The sequence below is a fragment of the Raphanus sativus genome, chromosome 4 (genome assembly GCF_000801105.2).
Source record: "Raphanus sativus cultivar WK10039 chromosome 4, ASM80110v3, whole genome shotgun sequence".
Taxonomy (NCBI): Eukaryota; Viridiplantae; Streptophyta; class Magnoliopsida; order Brassicales; family Brassicaceae; genus Raphanus; species Raphanus sativus.
Genome location: NC_079514.1, coordinates 48,158,602 through 48,181,763, shown reverse-complemented (window position 1 = coordinate 48,181,763; position 23,162 = coordinate 48,158,602). Strand labels below are relative to the sequence as shown.

General features: G+C 35.7%; 1 protein-coding gene, 1 long non-coding RNA gene and 1 pseudogene across 3 annotated transcripts; 2 read left to right on the top strand and 1 right to left on the bottom strand.

Moving 5' to 3' along the window:
• Positions 1 to 6,992: 6,992 nt before the first annotated feature.
• LOC130512004 (uncharacterized) lies at positions 6,993 to 7,863 on the bottom strand. Of its 2 annotated transcripts, none has more exons than XR_008945529.1 (3): positions 7,731 to 7,863; positions 7,433 to 7,653; positions 6,993 to 7,318 (listed from the first exon to the last, which is right to left on the bottom strand). It is a non-coding gene; the product is annotated as an uncharacterized LOC130512004 (long non-coding RNA). The 2 variants fall into 2 exon arrangements; XR_008945530.1 differs by having other exon boundaries at positions 7,466 to 7,653; positions 7,731 to 7,862.
• Positions 7,864 to 15,185: 7,322 nt separating this feature from the next.
• Positions 15,186 to 16,999, top strand: LOC108807625 (uncharacterized). The gene is made up of 2 exons (XM_018579892.1): positions 15,186 to 15,966; positions 16,392 to 16,999. Exons 1-2 carry the CDS (start codon positions 15,186 to 15,188, stop codon positions 16,997 to 16,999), a joined length of 1,389 nt encoding a protein of 462 aa, XP_018435394.1.
• Positions 17,000 to 18,763: 1,764 nt separating this feature from the next.
• LOC130510904 (9-cis-epoxycarotenoid dioxygenase NCED3, chloroplastic-like) lies at positions 18,764 to 20,761 on the top strand (annotated as a pseudogene).
• The last annotated feature ends 2,401 nt before the right edge of the window (positions 20,762 to 23,162 follow it).

Here is a 23,162-nt window from a genome sequence, read left to right as displayed (position 1 = left end):
TATATAAGCTTCCGTTTGTTTATGTCTGAATGACAATGCATGGTCGTATTGGTTCAATACAAGCCCCAAAGCCATCTTTAGGACCCCATAAGTCGAGGGAGTTCCTTCTTGGTGCAAAGGCATATCCAGGTTAATGGGAAACTCAGGACTGACAAGACCTACCCTACTGGTTTCATGGATGTTGTCTCTATCCCTAAGACAAACGAGAAGCCAGGAAGAGGTTCGCTGGCCAACAGGATGCTTAAGGGTTTACGACTTTGAGCGCTATATTATGTCGTCGCAGATGATTGTTATTTCCTAGACGCACTTTACATCTTTTTGTTTGCTGCTAAGCTTTGAAACTTGTGTTTGCTTAATATATTTCAAGAGTTAAGATGGATCCATGGAAAAATCTCAAAGTAGACTCACTCTGCATATATTGGTTCGAGGGTGTTAATCATCTATGCCATTTAATTGGTTTGCAAATCCGATATATATATATTTAATTATTTCTTAGAAAAAACAATATATATTTACAAGTCTAAGTAATGTTTACTGATTTTCAAATCTAAATACAGAATCTTAAGTTTTCTTTGAGATTTGTTTCTTTGTATTTTTAATAGAATTTTTTTTATTTAAGTCTATTGGTAAATAAAATCCATAAACAATCTCTTATGATGTTATATAAATCACATAACCAATAACAAATAATTTAGCATAAATTTTTAAATCACAAACGAATAATATTTGATCAAGTTTGGATTTTCAACGAACGATGAGGCCCACGATAAAGAGGAAATGAAACAATACTACTATTTTAACAACACTAACAAAAGACTCGACCAACTCCACTGTTCCATTGATGGCTTATATGACAACGGTACATAGACTTTACAATGGTACATATATATATGGTATATTATGTTCAGAGGCAACTATGATGAAGAAAAACAATATATGGATACCCTTGATTGGGAGAATAGTAAATCAAAGCAGATCGTTGCTGGAGAAGAAAGATCTCTTACAACATTTATCTATTGTTATGAAAAGGCATTATGTTTGCAATATAAAAGTCCTCAAACTTCCAAGAGTTTGCCACATCAATGACATGAACAATCTCTGACTTTCTTTTATTGTATACAGACGAACAAATATAAAAACTTCGTCTGATGGGAAATAATGTCAAACAACATGTACTGCTATTGCTTCAGTTTTCCCTAGCATTTTCTTAGGTCCCATGCACATAGTATATGAAATCCCAGCTAAATACAAATGCATAAAACAGTGCTTGATATTTTTTAAAACCACCAAACAAAACAAATTAAAAATCCTTAGGAAATTAATAAATAACAAAAACGTATTGATAAATTATTTTCACAAACAGAACACCAAGTTCACCTCCAAAACTAAATTAATAAATGTTCCTAAATCCTAATATGGGAAGAGCGTTGTTAATACCAAAATAATTTATAGCTCCTACACATTACAAAATATCCTCCATAGTTAAGTAAAATTTCACAATCAATTACACTACCAGACCAAAAATGAACCGTCTTATTAACATACATTTTATACGATTATATAAATCAAAACCTCCATCACAAAATAAACAACTACCTCTTCCGCTATCAAGTTTCAAACAACTCTTTCGAAACATCTAATGAAATATCATCTCTACAGTTGTGCAGTCGTTAAGAATCCGACATGTCATGCAATCATTTCTAACAATGGCTGAATCTACTCAATACAACCATGTTTACAAGAAATTTAACACTGAAATCATTGACCATCTATCCATTTGAAGAAAATAGTCATATCAAATTATACAAATAACCAACAAAATAATTCACAAATTTTGAATAATACAAATATCAAACAATCCGCGCGTAGCGCGGACACACCACTAGTGTGGTAATATAGATGGGTTTATAAATGAATATAGTACATATATTGAATAAGTATGTTTCATGTTATCAATTAAGCCTTAAAAGAAATCCTTACAGATTACGCAGGTTTCTAAATATATTATTTCTCTACAATTATTTTCTCTATGTCATTTCAAAATCACCTTTCGTTTTGTTATTGGTATGCACAGAACCATTCATCTAATTAAACATATGATAAACACACATGTAAATAAACCCTTTTTCCAAAAAAAACACATACATACACATGTAAATCTCTATCTAGAGACGACTTTTAAATTAAACCCCAGACTTAAGTCTCTCTCCTCAAAGTTCTCTGACTTCTTTCTAGAAGCGAATCGCCGAGAATCTTGTGTTCCGGCCGGCGGGTTTGGCTCTTCTAGCCACCACCGGTCCGGCTAAAAACCCTTTTGTTTTTTTTGTTTTCTTCTTCGGTTTTCGTCAAGGTTGGAGTGAATCCATCCCGTTTTTCCTCTGCTTCCGGCCATGCATCGGCTCTGTCGGTGGTGGTTCGGCGTCTATGTCTGCGGCTGTACCGGTTCTTCCTTGGTAGTGGTCGCCAGCTTTCGAATCTCATGGAAGTGTGTGAGCTGTGTTCAAGTTGTGCTTTGTGGAGGAAGGTGGCCGAATTCGGGTGCGAGATTGGCGGAGGCGCTGAAAGCTCTCTGAAGGTCGGGCCGTTGTGTGTAGACTCCGATTCCTTTTCCTCTGATATTGTCGTCGGAGGTGGAATTCGGTGGTCGTGATGAGTGTCACGGTGGTTCCGGTGATTGGGTTCGTTCTGATACAGCGGTGACTTCTGCATGAGAAAGGAAGTGGTGATTCGCGACTCCGGCGAGGTTCCGGGTTTCGGCTCCGGCGGCGGCCTCCGGCTCTACGAGATGACGAAGCTCCCACCTTTGACACGCGTCCCTGTGATTGGTGTAGAGTCAACACGTGGGTCGTGGGTTGGCGGTGATTTTCTGTGGGCCTCGTTCCTTTATCTCTTTGGGTTTGGTGGTGGGCTTGCGCGGACTTGTGTAATAGTATTAGTTTTTGTACTTTCTGTTTGGACCGTGTTTCGGGCCCTGTACTGTTTCTTCCTGTTAATGGCAAAAAAAAAAAAATCTCTATCTAGAGAGAGAAGCAATGTATGCGAATTGTATATCTGAAGGCTGATTGGCCGGTCGGCGCAAGGCTAACAAAAAGACAGGGACTCAGGGTCCTTAGGGCACTTTAGGTGGGTCCCACACGCAGAAGACTAATGTAGGCCATCCGCGGTTATTTTTTGTGTTAAATCAGAATGGAGGGTCCCATTTCTATCAGGTGTCTTTTAATCTCCATATTGTCCAATAACATAGGAATATCCCCGCCAAAAATATACACACATTTAATATGTATAAAAACTCTTATCCACATAGAATATACCCAGCTTTTAGACAACGGATATCCATAAATGTTTATGCATGCATTATTAACATTTTTGTATGTAACACATTTAAATATTAGCTGAAAACTAGATTACCTGAAACATAGTCTAAGTACCTAATGTAAAAACATTAGGGGAAAGTTGTACTAAATCTAAAATTTGAAATGATTTGATTTTAATGAATTTTTAGATGATTGTAGAAAAAATAAGAATTTGGTATGATTTTTAAAAAACAATTCTAGATTTTCATCTAAAATTATGAGATTTGAATTTTTATTTTATAACTAAGAAATTCATTTTAAACACTCTAAAAATACTTAAATCACTCTAAAATTTCTTACTTAATTTATGTCCAATAACTGTAGATTTTATAGTGTTTTATGAAATGACAAACTTAATAACACCAAATTTTAAAACGTTTTCTAAAATATATATTTAAATAACCGTAAATTTATCATATTAATAGAGATCACATTAAACTCTTAATTGAATACACTCTCGAGCAGGTTCCTCCTTCCTTGCATTTATCTAGGACAATAGTTTCCTTAAGAACATATTATATATTTACTACACGTGTTAAAAATGACAGCAAAATAATTTGGAGACCAAATTTCCAACTGTAGTCGTAATATGTCTGCTATGTGAATACACATAGAGTGTTTGAATATCCTTTTATAGAAAAAAAAAAGAAAAGAAGAAAGAGTACACACAAATGTAATTATAAAACGTATATCCGTTGATTGCAATGACGTTAATGCTCGAAAACAAATCCTTGTTGGATAGTTTGGTGGTCTGTGTTGGCCTCGTTATCCTACTAGTTGATTAGTTACAAGCAAACTCATTAGACGCTATGCGTACGGTAACTCCGGACCTAGCGCCTAACAAAGAAATCGGGGATTACGCGGGAATAAATTAGAGCCTAGTTTTTAAGTTTTTACATAGATTTTGTATATATATATACATATATATAAACTATTTTAAGAACAAATAAAATATTTAGTGCTAGAACAGTGGTTAGCACTCTTTACATCAATCGAAACAACCCGAATTCGAACATGGGCGGTACATTTTATTCTAGTTTTTTAACGTAATTCATTAATAAGGATAGAAAAGACATTTCATAATCATCTTTCTCCTCATGTACCCGATTCAACCCTAATAACAGCGGCCACCCCTTTTTGTTTTTTTTATAATTGTTTTCTTCTATTTATATATGTATTGATAGCTAAAACTGATATATCTAATGAAAAATCTTCGATTTTAGGTTTATATAAATGAAATTCTTGAGTTTCTGAGATCGCCGAATTTTTTGTCCGATTAGCCCCAAATCGCGGCGGCATGAAGCCAAGGAACGATTTTCTGGCGAGTAAACGGTCGTCGGCGCCGCGTTTTCAAATATATTTTCTGCTCAATTAAGCTAGTTTCTTCCAATCAGGTAAAATTTGTTTTCAACCTATTCACGCTAAGAGAGAATAAAAATAAAGGAATACGTTATTCTACACTATCCAGAAGAAAAAATTCACTCTGGTTTTTACTCTACATTTACTTTTCTTTTCCTCCATTTTTACTTTGCTCATTCACCTTTTTACTCTACTAATTAGTAATTACCAATCACACTCAAAATAAAAAGAAAATATAAATTGTCACTGCTTTACCAGGTCTGACATCTGCGTGGCGACACATGGTAACGAAATCTTTTGTCGGATAGATGACACCCAATAAGAGCTGTACACGTGTCAATAAGAAAAAATTGACTGCCAATCGTATTAGTTGTGAATCGGATTGACCAGAAGAGCACAGTATCACTTAAGACACGTTTGTTTAAACAACAATCTGTCATCTGACAACATTTCTGTGCTTATTGTTATTTCTCGTTAAAGAACAACAATGCTATGTTTTAATATGAAAATGTAAGACAGAAACATATAAAATTTATAGATATTTTCCTAAGAAGAGTCTATATAAGTATTTTTCAGAAAAAAAAAGAGTCTATAAGTTCCACATAGCGTCGGTTAAAAAGTGTTGCACAATTGCTCAATTATACGCAGAATTGTTATATCGTATATAATTGGAGCACACAATTATTAATGTGACATGTGACGTGAACGAGTCGACCTTTGACCCACCAAGAAAATAGAAACCATGGAACCACGTCTAATCGAATAGAGTTCTGACAATATTCCATTCGAAGTAGGATAAGATTTCTGTTTTTAAATTCTTTTAATGTTAATATATTACAGGAATCATAATATTACACTTCTTCTTTTTAGAGTGTGATTGGTAACATGTGGAATAACCGAAAAAATAGGTGGAAGTGAAAGGAAAAAAAGTGAAAAAGAGAGAAAATTGGAAGAAAAGAAAACTTTCACTAAAACCAGCGAGAAAATATGTGTGAGTTTTCCTTTGTTAAAATAGTAATCATAGTGTTGTTGTTCAAAAAAGAAAAATAGTAATCATAGTAAATGTTGGATAAATGAATTTCACTTGACTGGCAATTTTCTAGTGTAAACTGGAGTAATAAAAGTTTCACTTTTATTATTTACTCCATACAATCTTAGTATTTAGTTTATTTGTTTTTTCTGGTAAAATGTTATACTACAATTTCCAGTTTGTGACAGAAGTTACATATACACAAGTAGCAGAGGCCAGAGGAAGACCAAAAATCTAAACAACAAGACAGAAAGAAGAAGAAACTCTGTTGCACTAGGGACCATTACAAACAACACAAGAACCTGAGTAAAAATACTTTGTCGACCAAAAGTGATTAAAATACATCACAATAATTTAATAGTGTAATCATTATATTCAGCTTTATTAAAAAATATAATATGGGTTAAAAATTATGATATGATTTTAAGTAATTGTGACAGGGATAATTACATTAAATATTGATTTATATTTTCAATAAATTTTTTAAATATGCAGGAAAGCAGCTAGTATACGATTATTGATGAGGTATCTCGTGATCTACTAGTTCGTCCGTTAACACAAAATCTATGCTATCGTTCCTGAAATCATGGTATGCTTACATATATACAAATATAGTATACGCATCATGAATACACACTATACAAATATTTAAAAGATAAAGCTACTCGATTATAAATGAGGTGTCGATAAAACTGACGTGGCGATAACTTATGATATATTTTGTGTATCTTTTTCTATTTGATTATAAAACTAAAAATAATGGATGGTTAAGATCACGAGCATGATTGAGATGGTATATTGTATTAATGAAATCTCACAAGGATGATCGAATCAACCGTTAATCTTATATTATATGTTGTTGTTCCTATTTTAAAAACTTCACTCCACTTTTCATCGGCACTACAAGAAAACATGTCTGTTGCAAGGGAAGAAATCATCGCAATTCCGTTGCAAATCGCAATTTGCAAGGGAATTGCGAGAGAATCATATTCCTCGCAAATCCTTGCTCGCAAATAAAAAACGCCCGCAATTTCCTTGCAAATTTGCAACGGAAAACTGTTTATCGCAAATTTGCAAGAGAAAATATTTTCGTTGCAAATTTGCAACGGAAAATTTTTCCTCGCAAGTTTGCAACGGAAAATAATACATCGCAAATTTGCAACGGATAATAGTTCCTTGCAGATTTGCAATAGATACATGAAACGCAGTTTCCTCGCAAATTTTTGGTAAAGAAACAAAAAAAATACAAATTTTCAATTAATTATTTATTAAATAATATAAATTATATTAAACCAAAAATGTATACGTATTTGTTATAAAATACAAATCTAAATACATGGGTATATGTAAATATTATACAAAACCACCACGGGCGTGGCTTTGACGACATTGGCGAAGCGGCGAGCCGACATCGGCGTAACTTTGGTCAGGTATCCGCCTCGTCTCGTTCCACTCAAGTCACATCTCCTCCTCGCCTCTTTCTAGTCCGGTTACGTCTCTGCCTGGTCTCCTTCCACTCCGTTCACATCTCCTCCTCTACTCCTTTAATTTCTTCTTCTCCCTCCTCTTTTTAAATCTACACAAATATCAATATACAGTTGTTAAACAAACCAGATCTAAAAGGGATTAGGGTTAAAGAATCTGAATCCATATCTGACTTGAAGATAATAGACAAAATCCAAAGAATCACCTAGAGCTACAATCTAAGCAAAAAGCTCACCACCTCACATAACTCCATCGCCACCTCAAGTTCTTCACGCCTCCTCTCTCCGCCGCTGATTCGGAAGAAACCATCCACATAAGACTTGTTCAAGGTTGTGGTGGTTCCTCTCCACCATCGTTGTCCTCTTCACTGTCTGCTCTGTTACACTACCACTTATCCTTCATGTTTCATCACTGTTTTTCTCGGATCTGCAAAAAAACAAAAAAATTACCAATTAGAAATAGCTAGAGATGAAGCCAGAGAAGAGAAAGACAAAGTGAGATACCAATGGTGGTGGTGAGGAGGGTGAAGCCATCAGCAGTTGCAGAGAGAGATAATGGATGAAAAGGAATAAACGAAGAAGAGAGGAGAGGAAAACAAAGAAAGACAAGAAGCACAAATGATTTATGTCCATTAGATGGATGATAGAATCAACGGCTAAGATTAGTTAGAGTCAATCCTTGCCACATCTTTATCAACCAATCATATTTTACCTTATTTTTTTAATTCTTTACAATCCAATCAAACACATACTTGTACGTATAGGGCTAATGGTCGTGAGAAAGAACAAGTGTGACTATTCGAGTGAGGTTGAATAATAAGACACATTTTGATGATTGTGTTCAAGAACATTTTAATTGTTTTTTCTTTGTTGACAAAAAAGGTATTTTTCCATTAATAAAAATATAGGATTAATATTTGAAATAAATAGATTATAAACGAAACTTAGAGTTTGGTGATTTATTTTATAATGTTTGAAGGTTAAGTTTTATGTTTCTGATTTAGATTTGAAGTTTAGGGTTTATTTAATGTATATAATTTTTTAAAAGAAATGATTCTTTTTAAAAAACAGTGTATAAATCTTCATATACTTTGACAGCTAATTTGATTAAAAATTATTAGATTGAAATGTAAAAGTTTATTGTTTTGTATGTAAGGTTTAAATTTGGGGTTTAGGGTTTGAAGTATGATATATGGTTTGAGTTTATATGATATATGGTTTGAGAATTTTTTTTGAAAATATTTAATTTATAGTTTTATATTTAAGATTTGGAGTTTAAGTTTAAAATGTTGTAATTGGAGTTTGTTTTTAAGACAAAGGATTAAAGAATGTGTAGTTGGATTTACAAGGAAATTGTGGAAATATGGATTTGCAAGGGATTTGCAATGAAAGCCTCGCAATATCCTTGCAAATTTGCGAGGGAATTTGCAATCCTCGCAATTTTGTAAGGGTATTGCGAGGGTACCATTGTAAATCCCTTACAAATCCATGTCAATGTATTTTAGGGTTTTGTTTGAGGTTTTGTTGTGTTTTCAGACTGTATGTATTTTGTGTATTCGGTTTCAAAAGCAATTAATGTGAAAATATGTTTAACATTTTCTGGAAATTTAGTTGATGTATATTAATTACATAAATTATAAGGTTTAGATGTTAAGTACTTTTTAGTAGTATTTCCGATTAAGTTCATAACCATAGTTGATTAAATTTCCGAAAATGTTTTTGACATACATTTTAAACACTGAATAGTTCAATAAAATGTATTATCCGACACTAAAATCCTAGATGAAACCCAAACCGTTTCAAACTCCGGAAATATGGTTTTACAAGGAAATTGCAAGGAATCTCTCGCAAATCCCTTGCAAATTTGCGAGGGAATTTGCAATCCTCGCAAATTTGCAAGGGTATTGCGAGGGTACAATTGCAAATCTCTTGCAAATCCATGTCAATATATTTTAAATATTAGTTTGAGATTTTGTTGTGTTTCCGAACTATGTGTATTTTGTGTATTCGGTTTCAAAAAAAAATATGTAAAAATATGTAACATTTTCAAGAAATTTGGTTGACGTTTATTAATTACATAAATTATAAGGTTTAGATGTTAAGTACTTTGTAATAGTATATCCGATTAAGTTCATAACCATAGTTGATTAAATTTCCGAAAATATTTTTTGACATACATTTTAAACACTGAATAGTTCAATAAAATGTATTATCCGACACCAAAATCCTTGATGAAACCCAAACCGTTCAAAATCCGGAAATATGGTTTTGCAAGGAATCTCTCGCAAATCCCTTGCAAATTTGCGAGGAAATTTGCAATCCTCGCAAATTTGCAACGGTATTGCGAGGTTACCATTGCAAATTCCTTGCAAATCCATGTCAATGTATTTTAGGTTTTTTTTGAGGTTTTGTTGTGTTTTTAGACTGTATGTATTTTGTGTATTCGGTTTCAAAAGCAATTAATGTGAAAATATGTTTAACATTTTCTGGAAATTCTGTTGATGTATATTAGTTACATAAGTTATAAGGTTTAGATGTTAAGTACTTAGTAATAGTATTATTGGAAATTAAGTTCATAACCATAGTCGACTAAATTTTCGAAAGTATTTTTTGATATACGTTTTAAACATTTGATAATTTAATAAAACGTATCATCCCATACCAAAATTCTTGATGAAAATAAACCGTTCAAATTTCGGAAAAAATAGATTTTGCAAGAAAATTGCAATATATACTGTATATATAAGGCAAGTCCCTTGCAAATTCATCAAAATTTTGCGAAATAATTAAGAAGATATAAGAGTGACATGCAAAATTCTCGCAATACAATCGCAAATTTGCAAGGAAATATTTTCATCGCAAATTTGCGAGGGATTTGCGACGAATCTGTAAATTCCCTTGCAAATCCCTTGCAAAATTGCAAGGCAAATATTTCCTCGCAAATTTGCAACGGATTTGCGAGGATTAAGTTTTTCCTCGCAACTGTGTTGCAAATGCATTGCAAATTTGCATGGAAAAATTTTCCTCGCAAATTTTCCTTGCAAATGAGCTGTTTTCTTGTAGTGCGGGCTTGATTCAGTCATTGATGACTCTAATCAAATAAGACAAAACATATCCCACTTAGAACATCTTTATTGGTGTACTTCAACACATCTTAGGACACTATAGTAAAAGGAAAAAATCAAAACAGTGATCAGAGATGTGTATTTCAGAGTTTTTCACAAGAAATATTTTGATGAGGTTATTAAAATGACATAGCACTAAACTTCATCTTTTATTTTATTTTATTAATTTTTTATATTTAAACTATATCTCTCCACTTATCTCATTAATGATGTTCTTAGACTCAGTTTTTAGCTGAGACTGTATAATTAATTTTAAATTATATTTTTCAAACGACATTATATGGTAGATAAAGCCTATATGTCGCGCACAATGTGAAAACGTTCTAAGTATCAGATAAGCCACGATCATATAATACGTGAACTAATCTGGAAACGTGCGTGTATTAATCATAGTATATAAAAAATTGAAATCTGTAGGTTAGAAAGTCTTACAAAGTATTAGGATGCGTAGACATTGTTCTTAGAGAACTTAAGATCGTGTTAAGTCCAAAAGGACTTATCTCATAACCGATCGATTTGTCGAAGAAACGTGTAACACCCATTAAATCGATTTTTAGAATATATGTATGACTATATGTGTGGTTGCAAGAAAAAAAAAAGAATATAGAAGTGACAATGAACTAAAATTGTGTACCTAACTTTGACGGTTTAAGATAATAACTAACTAACTAGATTCTGACCCGTCCTTTGAAGGACGGTTATATTTTTGTTTTACATTTTTTAGAAATTTAATTTTTATATTTGTGTTTTTACTTATATTTTTGTATTTTTTCGTAATAGTATTTGTATAAAATATATTTTAAAATGATTAGTAATTTTTTTTAATAATTGTATTAAAATAGTTGGATTAAACCTATATCATTAGATTATGTTTCTAATCTAATATAATAGATATACTATAGATTTGTTTAGATAAACTTTGGAATTGTAATTAATTAATTTATATTAATTTTAAATATAGTGGCAAAATCTGTAAATAAAATAAAATAAAATAAAAAAGGAAGTACTTATTTATTGTAAATGCAATGGTTAAATGTGTATATAAAAGAAAATATTTATACTACTATTCTTGTTTCCAAACAATTTTCCTTTAAAATGTTATCCATGTTTCCAAACATTATCAATGAGTGCTTCAACTTTAATAAGATAGATACTATAGATTTGTTTAGATAAACTTTGGAATTGTAATTAATTAATTTATATTGATTTTAAATATAGTGGCAAAATCTGTAAATAAAAAAATATAAAAGAAAGTACTTAATTTATTGTAAATGCAATGGTTAAATGTGTATATAAAAGAAAATATTTATACTACTATTCTTGTTTCCAAACAATTTTCCTTTAAAATGTTATTCATGTTTCCAAACATTATCAATGAGTGCTTCAACTTTAATAAGATAGATACTATAGATTTGTTTAGATAAACTTTGGAATTGTAATTAATTAATTTATATTGATTTTAAATATAGTGGCAAAATCTGTAAATAAAAAAATATAAAAAGGAAGTACTTAATTTATTATAAATACAATGGCTAAATGTATAAATAAAAAAAAATATTTATACTACTATTTTTGTTTCCAAACAATTTTCTTTTTAAAATGTTATCCATGTTTCCAAACATTATCAGTGGGTACTTCAACTTTAATAAAATAGATTAGAAAAAAATAGTGACATTTCTAAGATTGAAATATGACTCGTTACCTTCAAGTATTATTTTCATTATAGCACATTGTTTTAGTCGTGTAAATCGATAAAATATTAAAAAGGTGCAGCTGCTTTTGTTAAACAGTTAGTTAGGTATTACAGTGAGAAGTAATAAACAGAAAAATTGTTTGAAAAAGGGAAGAAAAAAGAAATGAATGAAAAAGACGAAGATAGAAAGAGAAAAAAAAATACATAAATAAAGCAAGCGTGATGGAGAGAAAATGAAAAAGACAAGGTCACCACGTGTTATATGGGAGAACTCGGAAATGAGGCAAAGACGCGGGCTAACTCTAAAACGTGTCCTCTTCACTAACGACGTACCAAACCAATTTGATTTCACTTCTCTAACCAAAGAAAGAAAGTTAGACGACGCAATGGTCCAATCGCATATTAGGGACAATACAGACCCAAATGTCCATTTAGTCATCTTTTTTACGTGTATTTTCTTCTTATTTTTTAAATCTATTAACTTTTTTTTCTTTTCAAATGTCCAAATACACCTGATCTTATAGTGCAAAAAATTGTTGCTACTCGAAACCATATCATACAAAGCTGGTTTGGTGAGGAATGATTCCATTCGATTTTTATATGTTTCTCTGTTAAACTATTAGGCGGTGTTTCTAGAAAAATTTATACGTGAATAATGTTTCTTTTTAAAATAATATTTTTTAATATTTTTTATTGGTTGATCCAATCGTTCTTAAAAAAACGCATTTAGTGTTACATAGTGAATTAGTCCGAAATCATACCATACTATCTGATTCAAATTTAAAATATATTTCGACTAATGTCAAGGGTAGAATGATAATTTGTTACAGTCCACCATTTAAACCAATTGAGACAAAACTCAAACTCAAACTGGCTAGATAGTAATAGTTTAGTTTTCAGAGGGAATTAAACTCAGAACTGATATAAGTATACACCAAATCTCAAGAAATTAGCATTATACTACCACCATTTGGTTATTTTAAATAATATGCGAAGTTTGATTCGTTAAGTTATATATGCGTCCACATATAATACCTAAAAATTCAAGACTCTTCTAACTCTAGTACTTGTTGGCACTTGGCAGCAAATGTGTACCTCTTTCTCTCTTCAAAACATGTTGTTTATGTCACTTAAAGATTGAGTTTTATGATATATACGTGGATGGTGCCTCTAAAAGTCTAATACGCATAATATATTCATGTTTGTATTAATAATCATAGCCTAGGACTTCGAGTATACGAAATTCTGAACAGGAATATTTGAACATGAATGTAAGAGCTGACAAAAGAACAAAATATAAATCATAAATGTAAGAATCTCTGTTTGAGTTTGACCCGATAGAAATTCATGTTTGTGTTAATAATCATAGCCTAGGACCTCGAGTATACGAAATTCTGAACATGAATATTTGAATATGAATGTAAGAGCTGACAAAAGAACAAAACATAAATCATAAATGTAAGAATCTCTGTTTGAGTGTTGACCCGATAGAGAAAAAAAGGAGTGGTCGAACATCTCTATAGATCTCGTCAACAAAAATCTAAGTGAAAGAAAAAACAACATTATCACTTTAGACAAATTGAAGTTAATCATAGTTACAGAGCAAGTTCTATGATGTTATACCTGCTTTTAATAAATTGCATGCGTGGAGCATTGGTGTTTCAAGGATATTTAGTTAAAGCTACTAAGTAGTGAACACTGGGTAAACATAGAGAGAGATTTCAGGAAAGCCATGGATTCTCATGGGTGATTTCAACGAAATCATATCCCCCACAGAGCACTCCAAATATGATCAATTCACAAGCAAACGGGGAATGAGAGATTTTGCTGAATGCCTCCACCGCAGCGGCCTCTCTGATATTCCTGCGTGCGGAAATGAGTTCACTTGGACTAATAGACACATCTCCAAGAAGCTCGACGGGATTCTAGGAAATGGTTCTTGGCTGCAGAGTTTCCCACAAAGCATCAGTGTTTTGGGGAGCCTGGTATCTCAGATCACAGTCTCTGCTGTGTATTTTTGGATCAGAATAAACCTAAACAGAAGAGACCCTTCAAGTACTTTGCCCACCTAGCCCAACATCCGGATTTTTCTACACTAATCAAAGAATGCTGGAACGCTCTCTCTCTCAGTGGATCTCACCAACTCCGAGTCTCAAAAAGCTGAAAGAACTAAAACCGGTGATCAGGAACTTCAGCAAGGAAAATTATTCAGATTTAGAGAAGAGAGTTTCTGAGGCTTTTGAGGATCTTCTCGGCTGCCAACATTCAACTTTGGCTTGTCCTTCGCCGATAAATGCAAAAGCTGAGAAAGCTGCTCATCTCAAATGGTCTACTCTTGCAAAAGCAGAAGATTCCTTCCTCATGCAGCGATCTCGAATACAGTGGACGACACTTGGTGATGCTAATACGGTTTTCTACCATAGAGTTATCAAGGCAAGAAGAGATCAGAATCAGATTGTTTTTCTTATGGATGATAATGATGTTATCATAGACGATCTTGATGCTATTAAAGACCATGCGGTGAATTTCTATCAGGATATGCTCGGAGGTTCCTCGGTTCCATCAATCTCGACACCTCAGGATATTGCGGCATTGACACCGATAAACTGTGACCAGGCATCTATCTCTCTCCTTGAGGCTCCTTTCACTGCTCAGGAGATAAAACAAGGTTTCATGTCTCTCCCTAAAAACAAGATACCAGGGCCTGATGGTTACCCTGGGGAATTTTTCACTGCTCACTGGGACATTGTTGGGGCATATATGATACATGCAGTAGGTGAGTTTCTTCGGACGGGACAATTACTGCAGCAATGGAATTCCACTATTCTCACATTAGTCCCGAAGAAACCTAGCGCTTGCAAATTATCAGACTTCAGGCCAATAGCCTGTTGCAATTCTGTTTATAAGGTGGCGTCAAAGCTTCTGGCTAACTGCCTAAAGCAGGTACTCCCGAGGCTTGTATCTAACGCCCAGTCAGCTTTTATTCCGGGTCGTCTACTTGTTGAAAATGTTCTTCTCGCCACTGAACTGGTTAAGGGCTATAACTGGAAGTCCATCTCAAAGCGCTGCATGCTTAAAGTTGATCTACACAAGGCTTTTGATACTCTGAACTGAAGCTTCATTCTAAACACTCTTGAGGCAATGGATTTCCCTCCAATGTTCAGGAAACTAATAGAGCAGTGTATCACGACAACGCGATTCTTGGTTGCAATCAACGATGAACTCTGTGGGTATTTCAAAGGCACCAAGGGATTAAGACAGGGTGATCCCCTCTCTCCTTATCTCTTTGTCTTAGCCCTTGAGGTATTTTCTCAGATGCTGAATCGCAAATTCAGTGAAGGTTCTGTCGGGTATCATCCAAAAGCGTCCTCACCTAGTGTCACACATCTTGCGTTTGCTGATGATATTATGGTATTTTTTGATGGAGAGAAACCGTCTCTGGAAACAATAGCGAGGACATTTGACTCTTTCTCGAGTTGGTCGGGTCTAACAATGAACAGAGCAAAAACAGAGCTTTACACGGCAGGTATGAACCAGAATGAATCTAATGACCTTGCAAGTCTAGGTTTCACGCTTGGTTCATTACCTATAAGGTATCTTGGGTTGCCACTAATGCACAAGAAGCTCCGGATCACTGACTACAGACCTCTGCTTGATAAGTTAAATGCATGTTTCACTGCTTGGTCTACTAAGGCCCTTTCTTATGCAGGAAGGAAACAGCTCATGTCCTCTGTCATCTACGGCTCCATAAACTTCTGGACCTCAACATTTTTATTACCAAAAGGGTGTTTGAAGCAAATCCAAACTCTCTGTACGAAGTTTCTGTGGAGTGGCAAGATTACCAGTAATGCCAATGTCAAAATTGCTTGGACTACAGTTTGCCTTCCTAAACGGGAAGGAGGGTTAGGTCTGCGTGATTTTGGTTTGTGGAACAAAACTCTGTGTCTAAAGTTGATTTGGAGGCTTTTTGATAGTGTTGACTCGCTCTGGGCTGATTGGATAAAATAAAACAGGATGGCTGGTAGGAATTTTGGGAAATTGAGGAGGAGAAAGAAAGTTTTTGGACATGGTGCAGTATGTTAAAACTGCGACTCTCGCTGCTCTGTTTCTAAGGGCCGAACTGGGCAACGGAACCACCATCAGCTTCTGGTGGGATCACTGGACACCCTGGGACCTCTAATTAAACTATTTGGTCTGAGAGGTCCGCTTGAGCTATCTGTCCCGTTAAATGCAGTGGTCTCAGATGTTTATGTGGACGAGGGCTGGCAGCTTCGGGGAGCACGCTCTCCAGCTGCTGAGGAGCTCTAATTTCATCTCACCACTATCACCTTGCCCCGCCTTCTCAAGATTCATCAAACGCAGACACCTACTTCTGGGAGATAGAAGGGTCAAAGGCAAAAGGTTTCCCAACTAAGGAGACTTGGGAGGTAATCCGCCCACGTGAGCAACTAAAAGACTGCGCGTCTTCTGTCTGGTTTAAAGGTGCTGTTCCACGACAATCTTTTACTCACTGGGTAACTCAGTATGATCGGCTCTCCACAAGGGAAAGGTTGGCGAGTTGGGGCTTAGAGGTCCCTTTATGCTGCTGCCTCTGTAATTCAATGATTGAGAACAAAGATCATATCTTCCTGAGATGCACTTGGTCAGAGGAACTCTGGAATATGGTTCTGCGAAGGTTAGGCCTAAGTCAATTGGCTTTTCACACATGGACAGCATTCTCGGAATGGCTAAAATTAAGGATCCCTCACTGCTCTAGGCTCCTCAAATGTCTTGTCTCCCAAGCAACAATCTACAACACCTGGGTCTCAAGGAACATAAGATTACACGACAACAACAACTCAACGCCAGCCCAAGTGTTCAAGATCATTGACCGCCAAGTCCGTGATACCATTCTAGGACACCGGCAACAACGGAAATTCAGCGACCTAATGCAACATTGGCTCGCTTTTGAGTAAAACCCACTGCCACTTCCATTCATGTTGGAAGTTCTTCTCCTAGACTGAGCCCTGTTTTATTATTTTTGCCAGGGAAAATTCTAGTTTGTTTAAAAAACTATTGTATCTTTACAATCCCGCTTCATTAATATGAAAATTCACATTTGGGCAAAAAAAAAAACATAGAGAGAGATAGATAGACAGAAGACACGATGAGTTGTGATATCTTTCTTTTCCTTTATTGAAATAGTATTTTGTAAGTCTTACGTATGTAGTTAACAGATTAATATGTGAAAGGATTAAGCTAAATCAACTTATCATCAATTAGTTTTAAAATTGTTCTTCCCATTTGTCTATGTTTTTTTTATAACTTGGAAATATCCAATATACCGAGATCCAACCGATTAATTCTTTGAGGACTTGACTACCGGCGCCAGCCAGACCCACTTGTTTGCAAGAGGAATTAAATGCTAGTTGGTCAGCAAAGAAACGAAGGGGTCATGTCGCCTGGCCATATGGATGGTTAAACCCGAATTGACGTGTATTCGAATCCAGATTCTTTAAAGATATTTGGGACGTCATGTGTCACCCGACCACACCCATATGGTTCACTTTTCTACGTTGAGCGTGAATGATATATTAACTAACGAATTAAAATTTCACATTAGTAATTAAAATTTCATGCTAGGTTTGAATTAAACGTTTTTTCTTTACTAAGACTATCTCTAATGGTTTACTCTAAAAAAACTCTATAATAGAGTTGAAGTTTTCTCAAATGATACTATATTTTAGAGTAAAAATAGAGAGACGAATAAAAAAAATAAACTACTCTGTATTTAAAATAAACGTATTTTCATTCTATTATAGAATAAAAAATAAAATATCATTAAAACATTTTTACTCTACACTCTATTCTGTAGTGAAAAATAGAGTGATATTGGATATGCTCTAATTAGTTTAGATCCTCGGCAATTACAAATTCAAGTTGGTTAAGTTACATAATGATAACACAGTTAGATTTTAAATGAGATCATCATCGGAAGGTTTGTTGCTTGTGTTATCACATTCAATAGCAGTGGAAAATTTATATGATATGCCTGGATTTACTAGTACAAATAGTGAACGCTTGAGTCAAGCCCAAAGCACTCCAACAAGACCGTGTCATACAAAGAAACATATAATGTAATAAAGATTAGAGATATTTGCATGTGGAAATGAATAGGGCATGTTGGAATTCTCAAACAAGAAGCCCTCGAGTCACGACATAAGCCAAGTTGGTAATTGTAGCTAAAGAAACATCATTTTACCAATAAATGCAAATGAAATTTTATAATTTTATGCACACTAAATGTTTTTATAAGGGAAATGTCGTGTTGAAGAGGATAAATTTCAATAGATAATCTGCACTGAGATATGTTATGTTCAAGTTGCCAAAGACTTGTTAACACAAACATAGAAACAGAAGAAAGACACAAACAAGACAAAGGGAGTTAAAGTTTGAAGTGGATGCATTTGTCCAAGTGTGAAAGGTCTCAACTTTGAACCATATTACTCTGTTTTTTCTGTTTGTTCCCAAAATACCCTTTTTCTCTTAACACCCACTCACTCCATCCCTCTCTCCCTGTCACTGATTCAACACGTGGCCACCCAGATGGAACCCACCATTCCCTTCCCGGTTTATATAACCCCTCAACACTTCATCGCTCTCAAACCAACTCTCTCTTCCCTTCTCCACTTCAACAACAAATTAAAAAAGAAACAGAGACTTTTACGATCTCACAACAGAACGACCACTTTAAAGCACTAATACTGATCAAAGCATACTTAAAAAATGGCTTCTTTCACGGCGAATACGGCGGTTTCTCGGAGATGGGTCGGTGGTAATCATACTCAGTCGTCATTATCATCTTCTCAAAGCTCCTTGAGTTATTCTTGCTCTATGCCTATGACAAGTCGCGCCCAACGAAAGCTCAATGTTTCTTCTGCGCTTCACACTCCTCCTGCTCTTCTCTTCTCCAAGCAGTCCTCAACCTCTCCCGCCATTGCTGTCAACCCCAAAGCCAAAGACTCCGACACTAAAACAGATGAACATGTTCCAGAGAGCGGCGGCGGCGGCGCTGGACGCGGCGGAGGGCTTCCTCGTGAGCCACGAGCGACACCACCCGCTTCCTAAAACCGCCGATCCTAGTGTTCAGATCGCCGGAAACTTCGCTCCGGTGAACGAACAGCCCGTCCGGCGTAATCTCCCGGTGGTCGGGAAAATACCGGATTCCATCAAAGGAGTGTACGTGCGCAACGGAGCCAACCCGCTTCACGAGCCGGTGACCGGTCACCACTTCTTCGACGGGGACGGGATGGTTCACGCCGTCAAATTCGAAGACGGTTCAGCTAGCTACGCCTGCCGGTTTACTCAGACAAACCGGTTTATCCAGGAGCGTAAATTGGGTCGACCGGTTTTCCCCAAAGCCATCGGCGAGCTTCACGGTCACACCGGTATCGCTCGTCTCATGCTATTCTACGCCAGAGCCGCAGCCGGTTTAGTCGATCCAACACACGGAACCGGAGTAGCTAACGCCGGTTTAGTCTATTTCAACAACCGGTTATTAGCCATGTCGGAGGACGATTTACCATACCAAGTCCGTATCACTCCAAGCGGAGACTTAAAAACCGTTGGCCGTTACGATTTCGACGGGCAGTTACAATCCACAATGATCGCCCACCCGAAAGTCGACCCGGAATCCGGAGAGCTTTTCGCTCTAAGCTACGACGTCGTTTCGAAGCCTTACCTGAAGTACTTCCGATTCTCACCCGACGGGACAAAATCACCGGACGTCGAGATCAACCTCGAGCAACCGACGATGATGCACGACTTCGCGATCACGGAGAACTTCGTCGTCATCCCGGACCAGCAAGTCGTGTTCAAGCTCCCGGAGATGATCCGCGGCGGCTCTCGGTGGTCTACGACAAGGACAAAGTCGCGAGATTCGGAGTCCTCGACAAGTACGCCGGAGACTCGTCGGGGATCAGGTGGATCGAGGCGCCGGGATGCTTCTGCTTCCACCTCTGGAACGCCTGGGAGGAGCCGGAGACGGAGGAGGTCGTCGTGATCGGCTCCTGCATGACTCCGCCGGACTCGATTTTCAACGAGTCCGACGAGAGTCTAAGGAGCGTCCTCTCCGAGATTCGCCTCAATCTCAGAACCGGAGAGTCCACTCGCCGTCCGATCATCTCCCACGGAGAGGAGCAAGTCAACCTCGAGGCGGGGATGGTGAACCGGAACATGCTCGGCCGTAAAACGCGGTACGCTTACCTCGCGTTAGCCGAGCCGTGGCCTAAGGTCTCCGGCTTCGCGAAAGTCGATCTCTTCACCGGGGAAGTCGAGAAGCATCTCTACGGGACGACCGTTACGGTGGAGAGCCTCTGTTTCTCCCGGGGGAGGAGGAGGTGAAGACGACGGTTACATCCTCTGTTTCGTTCATGATGAGATGACGTGGAAGTCTGAGTTGCAGGTAGTTAACGCCGTTAGCTTGGAGGTTGAAGCGACGGTTAAGCTTCCGTCAAGGGTTCCGTATGGGTTTCACGGCACATTCATCGGGGCTAGTGACTTGGCGAATCAGGTGTGAGTGTTATGTGTAAATACACACGAATGCATAGTACGTGAGCTTCTAGAAGAGAGAGGGATATTACCAGTGGGATGCTGTGCATATACGTCCCCGGAATCACCTCCTCTTGTGTTTTTTTTCCTTTAATTTGGGGGTGCGGTTGTTAGTCCCCTGTTTTAGGGGGTCAATGTAGAAATATGAAAGATTTTGAGGGTCCAGCTTGTAGCTTTTGGCTGTAGGGTAGCCGTTCGAGCTCAGCTGGTTTCTGTTATTCTTTCAGTTTGTTGTTCATAGTGAGAAGTATATATTATAGTTGTATTAAACTAAAAGTTATGTTTATATATGTATGTCTCTAAACAACATAAGATTCGACTTCAAATACCTGCCCCCTTTTTGTATATGATTTTTTATTTTTATTTTAGTTACATTACATCCCTTTTTACTTATGGAAATGTTTTATGGTTTGTGCCACCATCATTCATCAAATGTTTTTATTGGTAAACACCCTATATTTAATGATAAAAATTTTAAAATGGACAAATGATAGAGAGACAAGACTCGAGTAAACTTTTGGACTGAAAAATAAGTCAATAACCAAATCACACGCTGTATAAATTTAGTTAGTCAATTTTCGGTGTATGCATGGAAGAGATCAATCATCAAAGTCAATTTCAGTCAATTTCCGAAATAGAAACTAACGAGTGTAGTTAACCCACGTCAAAAAGAGTAAGTATGCAATTTGAATATGACTTATTTTTATTTGAAGATTAAAGGGCGTTTAGTAACCGGTCGTTGTCATAAACCTATATCTAAAAACATATTGTTATTTTGGTAAGCAGAACCGTAAACATTGGTGATATGTAATGTGAGTGGTGGGTGGCAACACAGTGGAGAGACCAATCAAAACTAGTGGGATTGTGACGAAATTAACGGCATTATTCTTATACTATAAGTTTATAACGTATATTTTACTTTTCTTAAATATATTTCCACTTAATTAAACTGATAAGGTGATCCACGATTGTTTGGAGAAAATAAATGTATAAACAAAATAAAGCAAAGTCAACGGTTCAAAAGAGTGTTTGTGTGTGTTGAGATTAAGACATTTCAAAAGTAATCGGTACGCAATATGATTTTACATTTGTTTTCATTTAACAACTTTTGCAAGGGAAGAGCAACATTAGGTTGCTTGTCGTAGATTTAAAATCTTTTAAGATTTACGTACACGTTAGTTAAGTCATCGAATTGATCTTACCTAAACGGCTAAACAAATTGTTATTTCCTAAATTTGGCGGATGGCGAAAGTGTTAACGACTATATATCAGCGGTTAAACTATTACTCCAGTTTTTTTTGTAAAAGCAATTATTACTCTAGGTCTATATTCTCTTTTTCTTTGTAAAAGAACTGCAAGTTTATAACGAAAAATACGGGTTGAAAATTGAAAAAATCTGGTTCAATACAAAGGAATAAATTGTCTATGTATTTGGACATATATATATGTATGTGTGTGTGTGCGCATATAGGATGAGGGAAAATAGATAACTGAGTTATGCTGTGCCGAAGAAGCACAAACTTAACATTCCACTAGTGAATGCTATAGGGATCAAAAGCACATAAGTTCACTTTCACATTTACACGAAAATATCTCAAACACCAAAAGTGTCAAGACAGATCATACATGTTGGGAGATATCAGAAAGAAATATTAATATTTGGCCAACTCGAGGATATATTAATATGGTGGATTTATATTTTGATTGTTGTCCACGTTCTCTTCTGACAATATACAAACACACAATTAGTATCCATGTTGGAATCTAATCATAGTGTATATATTTCATATATTATTTGTTAATATATACACTGTTTGCTTTTTAGAGACTAATTTATGAAATAAACTTAATCCAATTTTTTCAAAAAAGGAAAAAATATTAAAGTATATACACACACACATATATATGTGTGTGGCTTTTCTATCTAGACAATGTAATATATTGTTATATGTAAAGATATGCTGATGAGATCGTCTTATCTTGATTGCAATATCGGAGAAGCTTTTCGACTTTTCACCGTTTTGCTATCTTGTTTATCGGTGGTCTGACGGGGCCAAAAGATGTAACCAGACTTATCTTAGTGATGTGTTCTAGAGGTAAATGTTGGTTTTCAACGTCACAACATATACGACATATGGTGACTATGGTTTATGATTCCAGTTTTACCGTGATTCTCCTACCGACGCATTTGAGCAGTGTCTTATTTTTGCTGTCAATTTCTGAGAATCTATCTATTTAATTTATGTTATTTTTATGTGAGAGGGTGGTTATTTCTTCTATTTATTGTATGTTTGAAGTTTTAGATAATGGAATGGTTTGACAAAAAATGTAAAGATATGAATACGAAATTAATTTTTGGTTTTTTAGCTTTCTATTATTATTAAAACCTTAAAAGTATTATGAAGTAGGACAAAATATAAGAATCGATAATACATGCACAAGTCTGGTCAGGGCATAGGCAAAGGAATCAACCTCTTTGGGGATCCCGATTTTTTACAACAATATTAGTTGTATGTAGGGAAGTAGGGA

Excerpts from the sequence above, each read along its gene's own strand:
- LOC108807625 (XM_018579892.1), top strand. The coding sequence starts at position 15,186 with ATGGATTTCCCTCCAATGTTCAGGAAACTAATAGAGCAGTGTATCACG. Across the intron at positions 15,967-16,391 it reads GTTAGGTCTGCGTGATTTTG|ATTCATCAAACGCAGACACC; the intron begins GTTTGTGGAACA and ends CGCCTTCTCAAG.